The 15,096-nt window shown below is 42.1% G+C and overlaps 1 protein-coding gene across 1 annotated transcript; it reads right to left on the bottom strand.

Moving 5' to 3' along the window:
* Nucleotides 1–2,404: 2,404 nt before the first annotated feature.
* On the bottom strand, nucleotides 2,405–14,328 carry LOC108148284. Its single transcript, XM_017275249.2, has 4 exons — nucleotides 13,198–14,328; nucleotides 9,530–9,577; nucleotides 7,831–8,220; nucleotides 2,405–6,836 (listed from the first exon to the last, which is right to left on the bottom strand). Exons 1-4 carry the CDS (start codon nucleotides 13,298–13,300, stop codon nucleotides 6,385–6,387), a joined length of 993 nt encoding a protein of 330 aa, XP_017130738.1. The 5' UTR covers nucleotides 13,301–14,328; the 3' UTR covers nucleotides 2,405–6,384.
* Nucleotides 14,329–15,096: the final 768 nt, after the last annotated feature.

The raw sequence follows: 15,096 nt of genomic DNA, 5'->3' as shown, positions 1-15,096 counted from the left end.
ATTATGTTTTAATTTAATATAAATAATAATTTTTATATAATATTTTTACTGTTCTCTTAATGAAATTTATTTTTCATGGGTGTGAGTTGCTGAAATGTTGTTTATTTTAATATAGACAAATTAAATAAATAAATAAAATAATACAATTTAATGGAAGTTTACATTTTTATGGGTTTTTTGTCCGAGTCTAGGGTCTACCATAACCACCGCTTCCACAAACAATACCTTTAATTTATGTGTTTTTCGGCTTTTTGGCACATGTCGTTTCGCGCTGACTAATTCCAACTCTGCGCCGGCTTTGTTTGTGTTTGGAGTTGCGATTTGCATACCCTGCCGAAATGAACTTACCAGCTTTATAGAGAAATACCGCCAGACTGGTGCACTTGGGCATGGGTTCTGTTGACCTGGGCGGAGGCGGATTGGGGGAGTGGACACTGGGCTCCTGGCACGCGAGTTTATTGACACACAAAGGAGGCACTCGAACGAGGATTGAACTTTAAAGCCGGACCTCGAAGTGGGTCACCGAAGGATAGGCGGTGACTCCTCTGTGGGCAACTGGCCAGCTGTTGATGGAATGTAATTACGCATACGCCGCGTGTGTCTAGAGTGTTTCGGGCTACGATTTGTGTTGCTGTTGCTGTCGCTGTCGCTTTTGCTGTCGCTATTTGTTTTGTCCGTTTTCGATGGGCCCCGCGCTGGCGACTGTTTGCTTAGAAGTTTGCGCGCTAACTGAGACAAGATTCCAGTTCGCCGACGATTCCGATTCCGATACCGAATCCAAATCCAAGTCCATACACCGCACCGATGACCGGGCCGAACAAGTTGCGAAGTTGGCGACATCGAGCGTTGCACCGCCACCAACTGATCTGCGGATGATGGCGTGTCGGGTGAGTCAAGTTATCGGCTAGTTCCCCTCGAGCCTCGAACCTCCTCGAACCGCCATGTCGGCCCTCACCCAGAAATCGCAGTACACATATGTGCGTGCACGCGAAGAGAAACATGTATTTATCGCTAAATGGCTGTTTTTTTTTTTTTTTGTTTTGTTTTCTTTCTCTCAGATGTTGTTGCTAAACTTTATTTGCTTTTGTTTTACATTTATCAACGCTGACGCTTCGCAGATGTTTTCCGCCTCCTACTCTTCATCAACCCCTTTTGAAGTCATCGAATCAAAACTTGGATAAGGTGTATTTTTAGCGATTCGAACGCCGAATCATAATTAATCATAGTTGAGCGCGGTTGGGTGGGATCTTAAAATAAACCACTTGAACATTTTTAAGCTTAAATAAATTGTAAATAGGGAATACGAAGTTAATCTCAATACTTAAGTATTCGCTCTTAAACAATATATTCATTTATGCAAAAATATTATACGATCAAAAATGTCATTCTAAACAATTTAAAATACTTCTATTTCTATAATTAACATAAAGTTGTGAAATTATTGCTCACTGTAGCTTATACAAACAGTTTTTTGTTCTTATACACACGTACAAACTTTACCAATTCCGAAAATAAATGAGCTCAATAAATTGATTAAATTAAAGAGCTCGTTAGATTTTCAAATTTTTGTGGCCATAGCATTTCAATCAATTTAATCAATAATCTTTCTTCAAGAGTTTACACAATGAAATAAAATAAATGTTGGGGTTTAATATTAAAAGCCAACTTATATTTGTGTAGGGCATTTGAGCTTCGCTAAGCGCTCGTTGGCGGATTCATTTGATGACTTCTTTGCTGTTCGCTTAGCGTCTATTTGCTCATCGTTTTCGTAATAATTATTCATACATTGTTCGCTTGTTTTGGGCTGCGGTCTTGAAACCGTTTGAGAGCGTACTCGGTTTCTCTCTCTATTAATTGGGCAATTTGAGTGCCAGAAGAGTGGCAGCACTTGCTCTTGGCCTGGCTTGAATTGATGGAACCTGAACCTGAACCGGCCACTTGAAAAGATCTCCTGGCTTCTGGCCGATGGCTTCCTGGGCTTCGTGGGTTGGCGTTAGATTTTGAATTTTTTTGAGCTCGGCGGCGTCTGGCGAGTGAACGTCTACAAAGTATATCTATAGACACATACACATCTATCGAATTACGTAGTTTACTACGTTAATTACTGTTCGGGGGGGGAAACTCGAGGGATTTGGAAGAGTCTTTGGCAAGGCTGTGCGCCGGATTCGGAACACCCGAACCGATTGCTGGATTAAAACTTCTTATTCTTGACATTTGGGGTTTGGGGATGGTTCGAGCTTAAGCCTCGCCTGCCAGCGCTTCACACCAATGTATGTATATATGTATGTGGGGGTATTATGCACACCTATGTAATGTATATATGCTAGCTTGTATAATTTGTATAATCCTCTGCGTGGGTCGATGAGTGCCGCCCTGCTTAGCCGCCTCCTGCTCTATCTCTCTCTCTCTCTCTCTCACTCCCTTTCTCTGTCTCTCTCTCTCTGGTTCCCAAAAACAGCTAATTCCGAACGCCGTCGGATTACAACTTGAATACGTTTAACAATGACACGGCAATTTCAACATCAACATCAACGACACTGATAACAAACAACGCGAACTTACTAGCCTAATTGTGAGTTGCGGTCGAGACCACCGGGGCGTATACGCAACGCATGCCAAGATGGCCGGATGGCTGAAAGTCTGGAAGCCTGCTTCCACTTCCGTTTCCGGTTACTAGTCGCCCTCCCTCACGGATCATCTCACAATGACTTGCTCGGGTTCGGGTTCTGGTTCTGGTTCTGATCTACAATTTCATAACTTCATAATTTCATAATTTGGTGACATCAAATGCGGCACATTACACGCGATGCCACGCTACCTAAGGTACTATTCACAGTTCAGCCGCCCGCTGAAAATGCGCAGCACAATAAAAACTGGAGTGCGAGTATCTCGCTCGATTCGCGCTCGCTATACTTAACACACTTATAAGTGGGTGTCTGCATACACTATATTACTATATTACTATAATACTATATAGTGTATACGGTTGTTCAGCTAACATCGGAAATGCAATTTACGTGTACAATTATACTACAAAAATTTGCTCTAAAGTATACTTTTGTTTTACATTTGCTTTGCTTAATTTCGGTTTTAAAACATCCATGTTCATGCTTTGTTTTTCTTTTTGCAATTTTATATTATATTTTTGTGTTCGGTTTCGGTATTGGTTTTCGTTTTGGTTTTGGTTTTAGTTTCACTTGCGATCTCGGTGTTCTTAATAAAGTTTACAAAAATACTTCTCGGTTCAACTGAAGAGCGTGGGGATTGACACTTAATTGAAACTTGGCCTGGCTGGAGCCCTCAATCGAATCGCATCGTGTGTGTGTGTTTTCCGTGTGTGTTTAGATTAGTTGAGTTCACGGAGTCCATCCACATGGACCCCGTGCTGGACGTGTATCGTCGGTCCTTTTTCGCTGCCGACCCAAGGCTTAAACAATTTACATACATTATTTAATCCCGTTTCCTACATGCGTATGCGTGATTGTCCAAGGTTGATTTTACTTTTACGTTTATTTTCGTTTTTCATTAGGTTTTAGTTTGGTTTTCGCATTTTCGACTCGACTTTATACTCGCTTGCTAACAATTTACGATTTTGTGTTCGATTTCGATTTATTTGGGCTAGGCTTCAGACTAAAACATTGTGGTGAGGATACGGATACCCTTAAATATGTTCCTAAACGCTCCACACATCGCTCTCGATTCGCTTCTGTGTCTAGAACTAAAAGCCAACATTCAATGCGCTCTAATTTAACGTCTAAACGACAATTGCTTAAGTCTTTTAGTCTACATTTCAATTACGTTACGTGGCGGGTTATCTAATTCTATATGTATGTCTTTTTCCACGATGCCCAACTAGCTGCTGCAGTTCGACGCGTCTCCTGACTAAATAGTAGCTTTAGGTAGGTATTATGGTAATATGGGGCTAGTAGCGATGGTGGGTGTTTGGGTATGATAGCTAAGGCTGTGGGCTCAGGTTAAAGGTATTCATTTCGTTTCGTTTCGTTACGTGTAGCTTCGCTCGTGGTTATTGTTGTACATAAGTATAGTAATATATAAGTATACACGCGCGTACAAGGACATGCAACAGATGCTTAGTGGACTTGGTGTGTCCTGTTACCCGTATTTTACATAATATTTCGCGATTCTATATTCTAGCTCTATGCATTTTCGCGGCATGCAACATTTTGAAAACCTGCACAATCTTACGGTACATACATTTATCGTTTATCGTTTATCATAAATCGCTTATCGTTTACATATGGTATTTAACTAAACGGGCGCTCCATTACTTTTCCGACTTAACCTAGTTACTATATAGTATATGCCTAATCGTACAGTTACAGTTACAGTTACAGTTTTCTCAAGGTGTCCGTAGCGGCGTTTCCCTTCCTCACATATTTGTGGCGAAAGTTCCTCAAAATCAAATTCAAAATCGAATCGATGTGGGGATGAATGTGAGCTGTGAGCTGTGAGTTGTAACCTTTCCTTCGGTTCTGCAATGCAATGCCTGTGATTTCAAATGTGTTCTTAACTGCTAATTACTCGTACATGTGTACACACGTCTTTGGCTTTATACTCTGTGATTTTTCCTGGGTTGCTAACTTGTTTTGTTGCTTCGCTTGATTTTGTTTTTTGTTTTATAAACTTTACATCAGTACGGGTGGGTATGTCGATCTGAGTGAGTTAGTTTCCTAAACTAAACTGACATTCGAATGCCATGCCTTAAGTGCTAGCCCTAACACTAACACTAGGGGTTCGGTTTTGGTTTTGGTTTTGGTTGTGTTATGTGTGTGTGTGTGTATGTGTGTGTGTTGCGGGTGAATGAGTTTTATTACTAGAGTCCTAGAGTTCGTTTTTATCTCTTTTAATTACTTGTTATTTACCTGGTTGTCCTGTTTACTGTCATAACTGTTTAACATGCTATATCAAAATTACCATGCTCCACTTTAAAATTCTGCGCTGGATTTGCCACATTTTGTTTAGCTTAACACAATTATATTAAACTTTTATCGATTTTTCGACTTGCTTAATTTACGCGCGCTGTATCTGTATAAATGTTTCAAAAATTTGCACACAAAAATGGGTTCTTGCGGGGGGACGCTGGGTCTTGGGGTTTGTTTTTTTCGGGTCAGTGGCTTTGCGGTTAAATACTATCGATTTCAAAAATTCTAGAAAATCATGGCAAAACAATTTGAAAAGTGTTTCCATTACAAATTGCATCAATATAAATTTCAAAAGTCTCAAAATACACAAAAGTATTTCAATCTCTTGCGGTTGTTTTTTTTTTCTCGTTTTTAATTTAGTTGTCGCTTCGTTTCGTCTTGTCTGCATTATTTATTGTAATTTGTTCGCTTGTCGAGTGCAAAAATATGTTGTAGCCTACTTATATGCGCAATGCAAAAATGTTTTCGCATTTCCAATGCTTGTGGTTGCAACTGCGACTGCGATGGCTGTGGTTGGTGTTTGGTGGTTAGTGGGTTGTGGGTTGTGGGTGTCGGTTGAAGTCGAGTGTGCGGCCTAACATACATATATTGGTGGATAAATAGACACACGTGTATCTGCCAGAATTTGAAATACGACTACAGCGGCGGTCACTATAATTGTGGCACCCAAAAAACGATTTTTTAAAACCTCATTGCAATCAATTGTGTTTATGGTCACTTTAACAAAGGAGTTTCCGGTTGTGGGCACACATAATTTCTTTAGTTTGTCAAATAGTTTTGACTAAAAAAAATTCTAATACCCTGATTTTCTTAACAAATATTTAACAAAATTAAATTTTAATTTGCTGGGTAAAAAAGTTGACATCGTTAAAATTTCAATATAAATATATCTGCAAAGACTTTTAATTACCGGAATTTTTTTCTGACATTTCTTTGTAATAGCAAGGTAAAGGGTGCTTAATAGACAGCCAGTTTGCTTAACCATTTGGCAGAACTCACGATGCAATGTTACAAGATGCCACAACTATTTCATTGGCCGCAGCTATGTAGACATATATATTTTAGCACACTGAGGGAAATGGGTCAACTTTTGATGTGCTTGCACTTTAACTGCTTAACGCAGTTGGGGCAATACACAAAGCCAAACAAGCTAATGGGCACAGCGGGATAGTGATCTGGAAAGTGGCAAGGACAATGGGGCGTATACGCTACGCTAGGGAGTTCGTTCCACTTCCTTTCCGGCAACACCTAACACCTAACCTAACACTCAGAGGTTAACGAAAGCACGTTTAAATATTAAATGCTACCCAAGCGGCTACCAGTTGCTCAGCTCCTTGGAATCGTAGACAAAATCTGCGGATCGGGACGAACGAGTCCTGCCCGCCGGGTGGGTGGCTGGTTGAATGTCGTGCTGGAGGGCTTAGAGTTCAGTGTTCAGAGCTTAGAATATGAAGTCGCCGCAGTCCATGGCGTAGTCGAAGTCCTCGCCACCGATGTCGTCCACGCCCGAGGAGTGGAAGTCAAAGCCGCCGATGTCCGTGTGGTAGACGGCCCCGCTGCAGGAGGTGTCGATGAGGTTGGTGCAGTGGGTGGTGGGCAGGGCGTGCAGGGTGAAGGTGTCCTCGCACTGCGACCAGGTCAGTCCGCCACTCCACACCCCGTTGGGCAGCGTGGCCCATCCCCAGCCGTGGCCCCAGGGCAGGGCGCAGGCCAGCGAGGCCTTCGAGTCCGGCTTCTTGCTGAGAATGGCCACCGCCGCGTCGCTCTTCACCAGCGGATCCTGGGTCTGCCTGTACAGCTTCGTGGTCATCGCCGAGGAGCAGCGGTGGTGTTTACTGCCGCTGGCTCCGTGGGACGCCGCCTTGCGCTGCTTCACCTCCGACTGGGTGGCAGCTGCACAAATTGAAAACCGAAATTCACAAAATTGGTTAATAACATATAAACAAAAATATAATAATTTCAAGCTGGTTCTCCTCTCTAACCCAACAACCTGTTAATCGCTCTCACTTTTATAAAAAAACGGCAATGCTCTGCATCTTTTAGACCTTGATAAACTTAAACTATTGTTGCTAGTAAGCTTCAGGATACTTGCTTTATCTAAGAACTCGATTCTAGCCTACCAATACATTAGACAATTAGGTGTTATTTGAAAGAAATATGTTTAATTCTTTATTTTTAATATTAAGTAGCAGAGCACTTATGATCTATAAATGAAATAAAAGCCAGCCGAAAGCCGCTGCAGCTATAGCTGTATTTGTATTTGTAAGAATTTTTAAAGCTAAAAATCAACTTTTAACCTTCTTAAAGTTTTTTTTTATAGAACATGTACAGTGTTCACCTTGCAGATATATACCACTATATGTATTTGTTTATTGATTTTCCAATGAGTTGCTAAATATACATTTATTTACTTCATAAATTACTCCAAAGAGTAATTCTTTTGACGGACCAGTATGTTTTTCTATCTTATTTGTAATACTCTCTTTATAACTTTGACCACCATGTTCTACACTAGCAATTTAAGGAATTTCTATATAAAGAGTTTTACAGCTTAAAGGCATAACGGATGGCCAAATCACACACCTCCTTTCGGTTCAACATTCTATTCAAAAACTATTATATCTCCCTAAATGAACTCGGCTTGCCTTTTATTTCACATTTTTCATTTAAAATGTTTATTATTTTTTAAAGAAAATATTTATGCTTTAAATAAAATAAAAAAGAAAAAAATTAAATCTTTATGTGTTGTGCATAAATATTTTCACAATTTTCCTTTAAATAAAGTTAAAAGATTGCCGAGTTCGAAGGGGTTTGGGTGAAATGCTTCATCTTCCCCAGGGAAACTTAAACAGATGGATTATGAATGTTTTGAGGGGAATTTACTCACGTCTAATGCGCACCAGCGGACGTCGGAGCACGTTCATCAGGTGCGGCTTGTCCACCACCAGCTCGATTTGCGGCGGCGGCGGCAGGGTCTTGGTAATGGCATCGATCCAGTCGCTCACCTCCTGCTCCGACTTGGCCAGCATCCAGTAGACCTTTGACCGCTTGCGCTGCGACCCGAGGGCAATCAGCTGGGACACGTTCACGCCCGCCGGCAGCGGCGGACGACGCGGAATCTGGCCGGTCCAGTGGGCGATGGCCAGCATCTCGGGCGCCTCCTTCACCAGGATCTTGCCCGTCGGCGAGGAGCGTCCCGGCTCCGTGAACCAGGCCATGGTCGAGTCGTCGTACAGCACTACCCACTCCTCCGCCCAGCGGTTCCAGAACATTTGCTCTGCGGGAACAAAAGGCCAGGAAAACAGGTTTGTAAAAATCTTATTTTATTATACATTTCGTTGAATTAATCTTGTATTGCAAAAAATTATAATTTTACTTCAATAGCCTTTCAAAAGTTTTTATAAGCTTTTTATAATATCCAAACTTTCATAATTTCGTTTTAGCTTTTTAAACATAATGAATATTTGGGTATATTTTAGTTTGGAATGTAAATGTTTTCTGTTTAAACTATAGCTTTCGTAAAGGGATTTTTAAAAAAACCGCAAGTAAAGGAAGTAGGGTTTTTCATACGAATATTATAAGTTTATTTTAAATTTAATTAAAATATGTACATTTTCCTTGAAATCGAGTATTAATTTGCACATGTTGGATTACTGAGTTGGCTAAACTTTTCATTGCATTTATGAGTCTAGCTTTTTATATATTCTACAGTAATTTGCGGCAAGGGCTCAACACAAATTGTTTAGGCCATGATTTTCAATCCGGCCCGGCAAGCATGACAATGACGCATCCACAGCGCTGCCAAATCATGAGTAATTACACTTGAATGTGACCCCGAAATGATTATGCCCCATTCTCCCCGTTCGAAAGACCGCAGTGTCCCCGTCTTCATCCTCATCCTAATCCTCATCCATCTACCTCGTCGTCCATGGATGCTGCGTCATCCTGTTGAGCCTGGCTGGGAGGACTGTAACTGTTGTGCTGATTTGACAGATTGTCGTCTCTCCTGAGAGGTTTTTGGTTCGTCCCTTGACGGACCGAGCCTGCCGTGCTGACAGCCCGAGGAAAAGGTCTGAATCGGACCGTCCTTTCAAGGACGCTGCATTGTGGGGTCCGGCAATTGCCCGCCCAGCAACTATTTCTCTTGCACATGAATGGGTACTTATTAGGTTCGCCAGGGAATGAGAAATGTTCCCAAAACAAAGTTAAATTCCAAAACATAAAAAACTAATTTGGAATAAACTAACTAGGTAAGAACATTGAAGACGTTTTACATTTTTGAAATTGTAATTTTAATTTGCCCCATATGAGTATACAAAAGCGGTCAATTGGGAACCCAAGTAGTAGAAAAAAGTATTTGCTTAGAAAATTTATATAGGAATACAGCTTACTGCAATTAAAATGATTCGACAACATATATAAACAACCCATTTAAACAATTCTTTAATTACATACACCTTCATGATATAAAATGAACTAAAGTGGAATAGCCTAAATTTACCACTATATTTATTTATTGATTTGAGTTTTTTAATAGTTGATAGCTCTTGAACAACTTAAAATCAGTAGTTATGGTGTATACTTACTTTTATAGCGCAGCAGATAGCCGCCCTTGATTTGTTTGCCGCCAGTTCCTGTAAATAAAGTAAACGAATTGGGGGATGAGTGCTAAGATTTGGCATGTCTTCCTGCGAAACTCATCTAGTCCGCATCCGCTGCCCAGCTCCCAGTTTTAAGTGCATCACATAGTTGTGGCCAAAGCCCAGTCCCACGATGCCACTAATTGAACAGGAATCCGGCACTGCAGCCCCGAAGCCCATTTCCCTTTCAAGGACTTGTTCCCTATTCATCCGATGTCTGATATTCGCCATCCGCCATCCACCATACTCCATCCGCCATCCTCCATCCGCAATCCTCCATCCGCATTCCTCCATCCGCCATCCGCCAATCGGCAAACGGCCAAAGGCAAACGGCCAATGCCCACGCACCGAAACTGGAGCTGCAAATTTCAACTGTAAGCGAATCCAGGTGCGGCGGAGGTGTGAAGCGACTGGTTACGTCGGATAACGAATGGCGTAAAACGAAACACGGAATTTCATTTAGCAATTCCCTCGGAATTGCAGCCGCAGCAGCTCAATCAGCCGCTGCAGTTGCCCTGCTGGCCTGGTCTCTCGTTTCAAATTCATTACCACTGGCATCCCATTTATTTGGTCAAGTGTCGAGAGTCGAGAGACGGGGACACGGGGAGGGGGGGACGGACTGCAGCCGGATTTGGGCCAGTGGCAAACACGATGCTTGCGGTGCACTGAATTAATTATTTCCATAAAGATGGCCAAGGCAACGGTCATAAATAGGTATATACCTGATCCAAAGCCGTTTCACACCTTGCCTTACTCTGACCACTTCCATCGAATTTGTGAGGCATTCGTTGAAATTTAATTAAGACTTGAAATAATGCCTTGTAATTTGATATATAATCCTCAATTATTTCCTTATTCGAAGATGGTTTGAAAAGTATAGATTGGAAAATACAAACAAATAAATAGATATATCGATAGTTGCTATGGCAGCTATATGATATCGTTTTCCGATTTATATAAAATTACGAGCGTAGTTCTGAACTGCCAAAAAATTGAAGAACTTTAGAAAAACTGGTCAAATTATATCGGCGAGCAAAAATTTTTTACTTTTTTTTTTTTATAGATAGCTATAGAGTAACTAAGTAGTTGATGAAAATAAATGATATTTTTGTTATATGCTGTGTTTATAAATTCCAAATAAAATTATAAAAGCACATTTATAATTCTGAAGAATTTATATATTGGTCAAAAGATAAGCTGTTCAAGTACAACCTTTTTGATTATGAAACTTAAATCAAGTAAAGCTTTTAGAATGCTGAATTATTATTTTTAATTAATTATTTATAATAACGACTTATAATACAATTTTCATTCATTAAATACTAAATAAAATACAACAAATTAGCACAAGAATGGCATTGGCCTTAATTTTCATTTCTCAGTATTACCTAGCCATCAGGACTTTTATATTCCGAGAAATTGACAGAGAAAAATTCTTGTTATTTGAACTGAAGAACCCCTTTGACATTCGTTGCCACACTCGACCAATGGAAAAAGTTGCTTTTGCAGCAAACTGATTACGACCAAAGTGGCTGGTGACAAATGGCAGCGGCTGAGAATGGGTTGCGATGAGCTTGCACAGCATTTGAAAATCGCTTGAAGCTCGGCGTGGTAAAAAAACGCCGCTTGGCCTCAAAATTGTTGGGTTAACTCGGCTTTTTGCTGTGTCCTCTTTAATATTTTTACACAAAGAAAAAAAAGAGTTGAACTGCACAATTGACATTGCCATATAAATATTTAAGCTTATAAAGTCCGGTACAAAACCTTAAACAATGTATTGTGCTTAATTGGTATCACTTTATTTATCACTTTCTAAAACAAGATACTGCTTGACTAATACATCCTTACTATTGTGGAAAGCAGAAAACAATTTGTAGATTTGTAGTTGACATGTGTCAGAAGATATTTAAATATGAAATCATTAGAAGAATTCTTCAGGATTTTTTTAATCCCTAATTGAATTCCTCAATGGATTTGACATAAGCTAAGATTATTTAAAAGTATTTAAAACTAAATTACTTTACATTTATGTAAAGAGTGGGTATTATCTTTGATAATAAATAATGCTAAGTCTGCTTATTTCTGTTACGTAATAAAAATAGGTTAAATCATTTGGGGTAAACAACCCTAACTAAAGTAAGTGTACATTTTTTCTCTCAGCTTTGGGCAACATTCTTTAACTTGCAAAGCCCGTTGTAAGTGTACCCAGTGACCAAACGACGACGACAGACGCAGTCCAAGTGTCGACGGAGATGATGAAAGGATGAGCTCGGGAACTGGCGACTTGAGGCTGGGGGCTGGTGGCTGGATATATGTTGCATTGGGGGTTGATGAGAGAACGAGCTCGTCGAAGGACACTACCTCGCTTGTATAAGAACGCAAGGCAGCGGACATCATGTGTGCCACTTCAGTGCACGCACACACCCCCATGCAGCCATGCCCACACACACACACACACATCCTTACATCCACATCCACATGACAAATCAGCTAGAATTGCAAGTGGCTGCGCCACAGACAACGAACCCAGCCCCATCCTCGAATCTCCGTTTGCACTGGGACAAAGACGAATCGGAAGGCGAAGACAACGACAACGACAACGACAACTACAAACGTGTACAGACATAATTGCTGGCCTGGCTAGATATGAGAGTGGATAAAGGGCTGGGATATATATTTGTATGTATGTATGTACACAGTCGAAAAAAATTACCTAAAATCGCCCTTGTCAAAGGTCTTTAATTCTTTGAAACTGGAAAATAACGCTATGATGTACTTTACAATACTGTCTCTACCACTACATAGAATTATAAAATTAATGCAGAATGGATTTGGGCTACTTCTCATTAGTTTTAAAAACTAATTTTCATTACACATTGTTATTCTTTGATTCATATTAAGTTTGCAATTAATTAAAATTCTCTATCATCAATTTTAAAATAAATTTGTTGTATTGCTAGAACCAGTTGGGAATTACAGCAAGAAAACCATTGCCCCCCTTAATTTGATCATGTTTTTCTTTGGGTTTTGCCGAATTTTCTTGCGAGTGCAGCCACATGATTTATGCAGGAGACGCACTGCATCAGCAGCTGTAACCAGAAGCCAGGCTCAACTCATTTCCAGCTGGTTCGCTGGCAAATACACAGATGCGCCCATGCCGTATTTACCGTGATACTCGCATGGGGCTGTGTAGCCTCTGCTTAATGACTTAATACACAGCACACACACACACACACATGGGCATGTGCTGGGCAATGGGCGTGGCACTGTCAACAATTGCAGCATAATGAAACCGCATCCTGGATTCCGCTTGATAAGTTGAACGCTGGTGTGGGCCAGAATGTGGGGGATGTGAAAGCGAAAGAGAAAGTATCAGACAGACCCGCAGCTGCGCCTGTGTGCGAATTCATTGAGAAAAATAAGCAGCCGGGAGGGCGGAGGGGGCGTAGAGGGGGTAGAGGGCGGGGCATCTGGGGTGGGGCAGCAAAAACGAGTTCAAGGGTTTTCCGCCAAATGAGGCCACACCGACTGCCATTCGGGGGCGCAGTTTCAGTTTCAGTCGCAGTCGAAGTCGCAGTTTCACTTTCTCCCCACTTTCCCTACTCCCTACTCACCCATCGCCTGAGGCTGTTGCAGTTGCAACTGCTGCGACTGCTGCATGAACGAGCTATCCGCATCCGCACTCCGTGATTTCACCTTGGTGCACATGGAGAACATCTTGGCTGGTCTGGTCTGATCTGGTGGCGTCTCTTGGTTACTTTTCCCCGATAATTGGCTCTTGGCAGCGTTGTTGTTGTGGCGGTTGTCGTATGGGTAGTTTAATTGATTTTGTTGCCGTGCGGCTCGATTGGCAGCTTCCCGAGTTGGTTTTCCCTAGTGAAAGTGATGTCAGCGCCAGGCTCGCGTTATCAGCACCCACACACACACACACACACTCGCGCACGCACACCGACACACTGAAACGAAAGTGCTTTCCCTTTTTTCTGCGCTAAATTTTCCCGATTTTCCTGCTTTCCTGTTTTCCGTTTTTTCCTTTTTTTTTTGTTTTTTTTTGGCTGCAGCAACGCCTTTTTGGCCGAGAAGTTGTTGGCGCCTCAAAATTAATGGATTTGCGATCCTGACACTGACGTCGCTAATTAGATTTCCAATGCTCGTTGCCTACTTTCGCGCTGCTCAGTCGCTGGGGATTCTGACACCCCAATTCCGCGTCCTGCGAGTGGACCACGGACAACGGACAACGGACAACGGACATGGACTGGTTGCGGCAGCGGTGTGTGATGAACGAGCAGGCGGAGGGTCTGCTGTCAGTCTGTAGTCAGTAGTCCCACATGGCAGTTGTGGCAGTCGTAAAAGCAGTTGCAGATGGTTCGTCCAGTGGGTTCGTCAACGAGGCAACGAGGACTTCTGTTCAGTTCCTTTGTGGCCGTAATTATTTAGTCTGCTGCTGCTGCTTCTCCTGCTCCTGCTGCTGCTGCTGCTGCGGTGGTTGTGTTTTTCTATCGCTGTCCGCTGCACACCTCTGCTGGGTTAGACGGCCGAAACTCGACTGACGAGCCGTGCCGAGCGGACGAAGCTTGGAATCCGAGCTCCGACACCCGAGAGCTTTCGGCTAGGACTAGGACAACACTCGAGCGCCAGACGCAGGCGGTGATGCTGCTCCTGCTCCTGGTCGTGTCCTTCAACGTCCTACGGCAAGAACAACAAACCGCCAACAGATGACAGGCAGCGCGGCTGCTTTCACTCATCTTCCAAACTTTCACCCGAGCTTTTTTATCTCCCTCTCAATGGTGCGCTTGTGTTAGTAGGTTATCATTCCACCCACTACCCACCACCCACCACCCATCACCCCTGTCATCGGTGTCCATGTTTATTTGGCAACGCAACCCACTGCGACTCCGGATGGGGCGGCAGCATCTGCTCCGCTTGGTGATAATCGGTAATAATGCGCTCTGCCACTATTCAAACGGGCGGCAAGTAAATAAACAGTACTTAGTACAGTTTGAACACTTGCTGAGCCCCAAAAATTTTACAGGACGCAGCTGCCGCGCGCGTTGAAGAGAAATTGCGGCGGGAGTCAAGTAGGGACAGTGGGGGTATCCACCCAATCCCTTGGGTGCCAGAGGTGTCGGAGCTGCTGGAGGTGGGAAAGCTCCCAACGGCTTCCCATGCAAGTAACTGTGTGACCCAAATTGAAATCTATTCAGGCTGCACGAGGGCGATTTAATTATCTTAATTTGATTTTAAGTAGCGCCCAACGGGGAGCCGAAGTGGCTCGTACGACACGGCGTATGGGTGATGTATTTAATAGTTCCGGAGTGAAAAACATATTAGGTTTGATTATTTATTTTTAAGTTAGTAAACATGAACTCAAAACCGAAATGTTTAAAATTTTTGATAGCCATTTGAACTTTTCCCCGTTTATGTTCCATCACCTAAGGGTTCCGCGGCATAGCTAAGAGTATATATTAATTCCAATTATTAATTATATACATAATTAAAAACATCGCCAAACA

Source organism: Drosophila elegans, unplaced genomic scaffold (genome assembly GCF_018152505.1).
Source record: "Drosophila elegans isolate 14027-0461.03 unplaced genomic scaffold, ASM1815250v1 contig_476, whole genome shotgun sequence".
Classification (NCBI taxonomy): domain Eukaryota; kingdom Metazoa; phylum Arthropoda; class Insecta; order Diptera; family Drosophilidae; genus Drosophila; species Drosophila elegans.
The sequence above is the reverse complement of the archived record's forward strand: the minus strand, read 5'-3'. Positions and strand labels throughout refer to the sequence as shown.

What these genes read in the sequence shown, in the direction of transcription:
- LOC108148284 (XM_017275249.2), bottom strand. Translation starts at nt 13,300, where the DNA reads ATGTTCTCCATGTGCACCAAGGTGAAATCACGGAGTGCGGATGCGGAT. An exon ending in GCAACAGCCTCAGGCGATGG is followed by an intron (nt 9,578 to 13,197) that starts GTGAGTAGGGAG and finishes CTTTATTTACAG; the next exon opens with GAACTGGCGGCAAACAAATC. An exon ending in CTATCTGCTGCGCTATAAAA is followed by an intron (nt 8,221 to 9,529) that starts GTAAGTATACAC and finishes TTGTTCCCGCAG; the next exon opens with AGCAAATGTTCTGGAACCGC.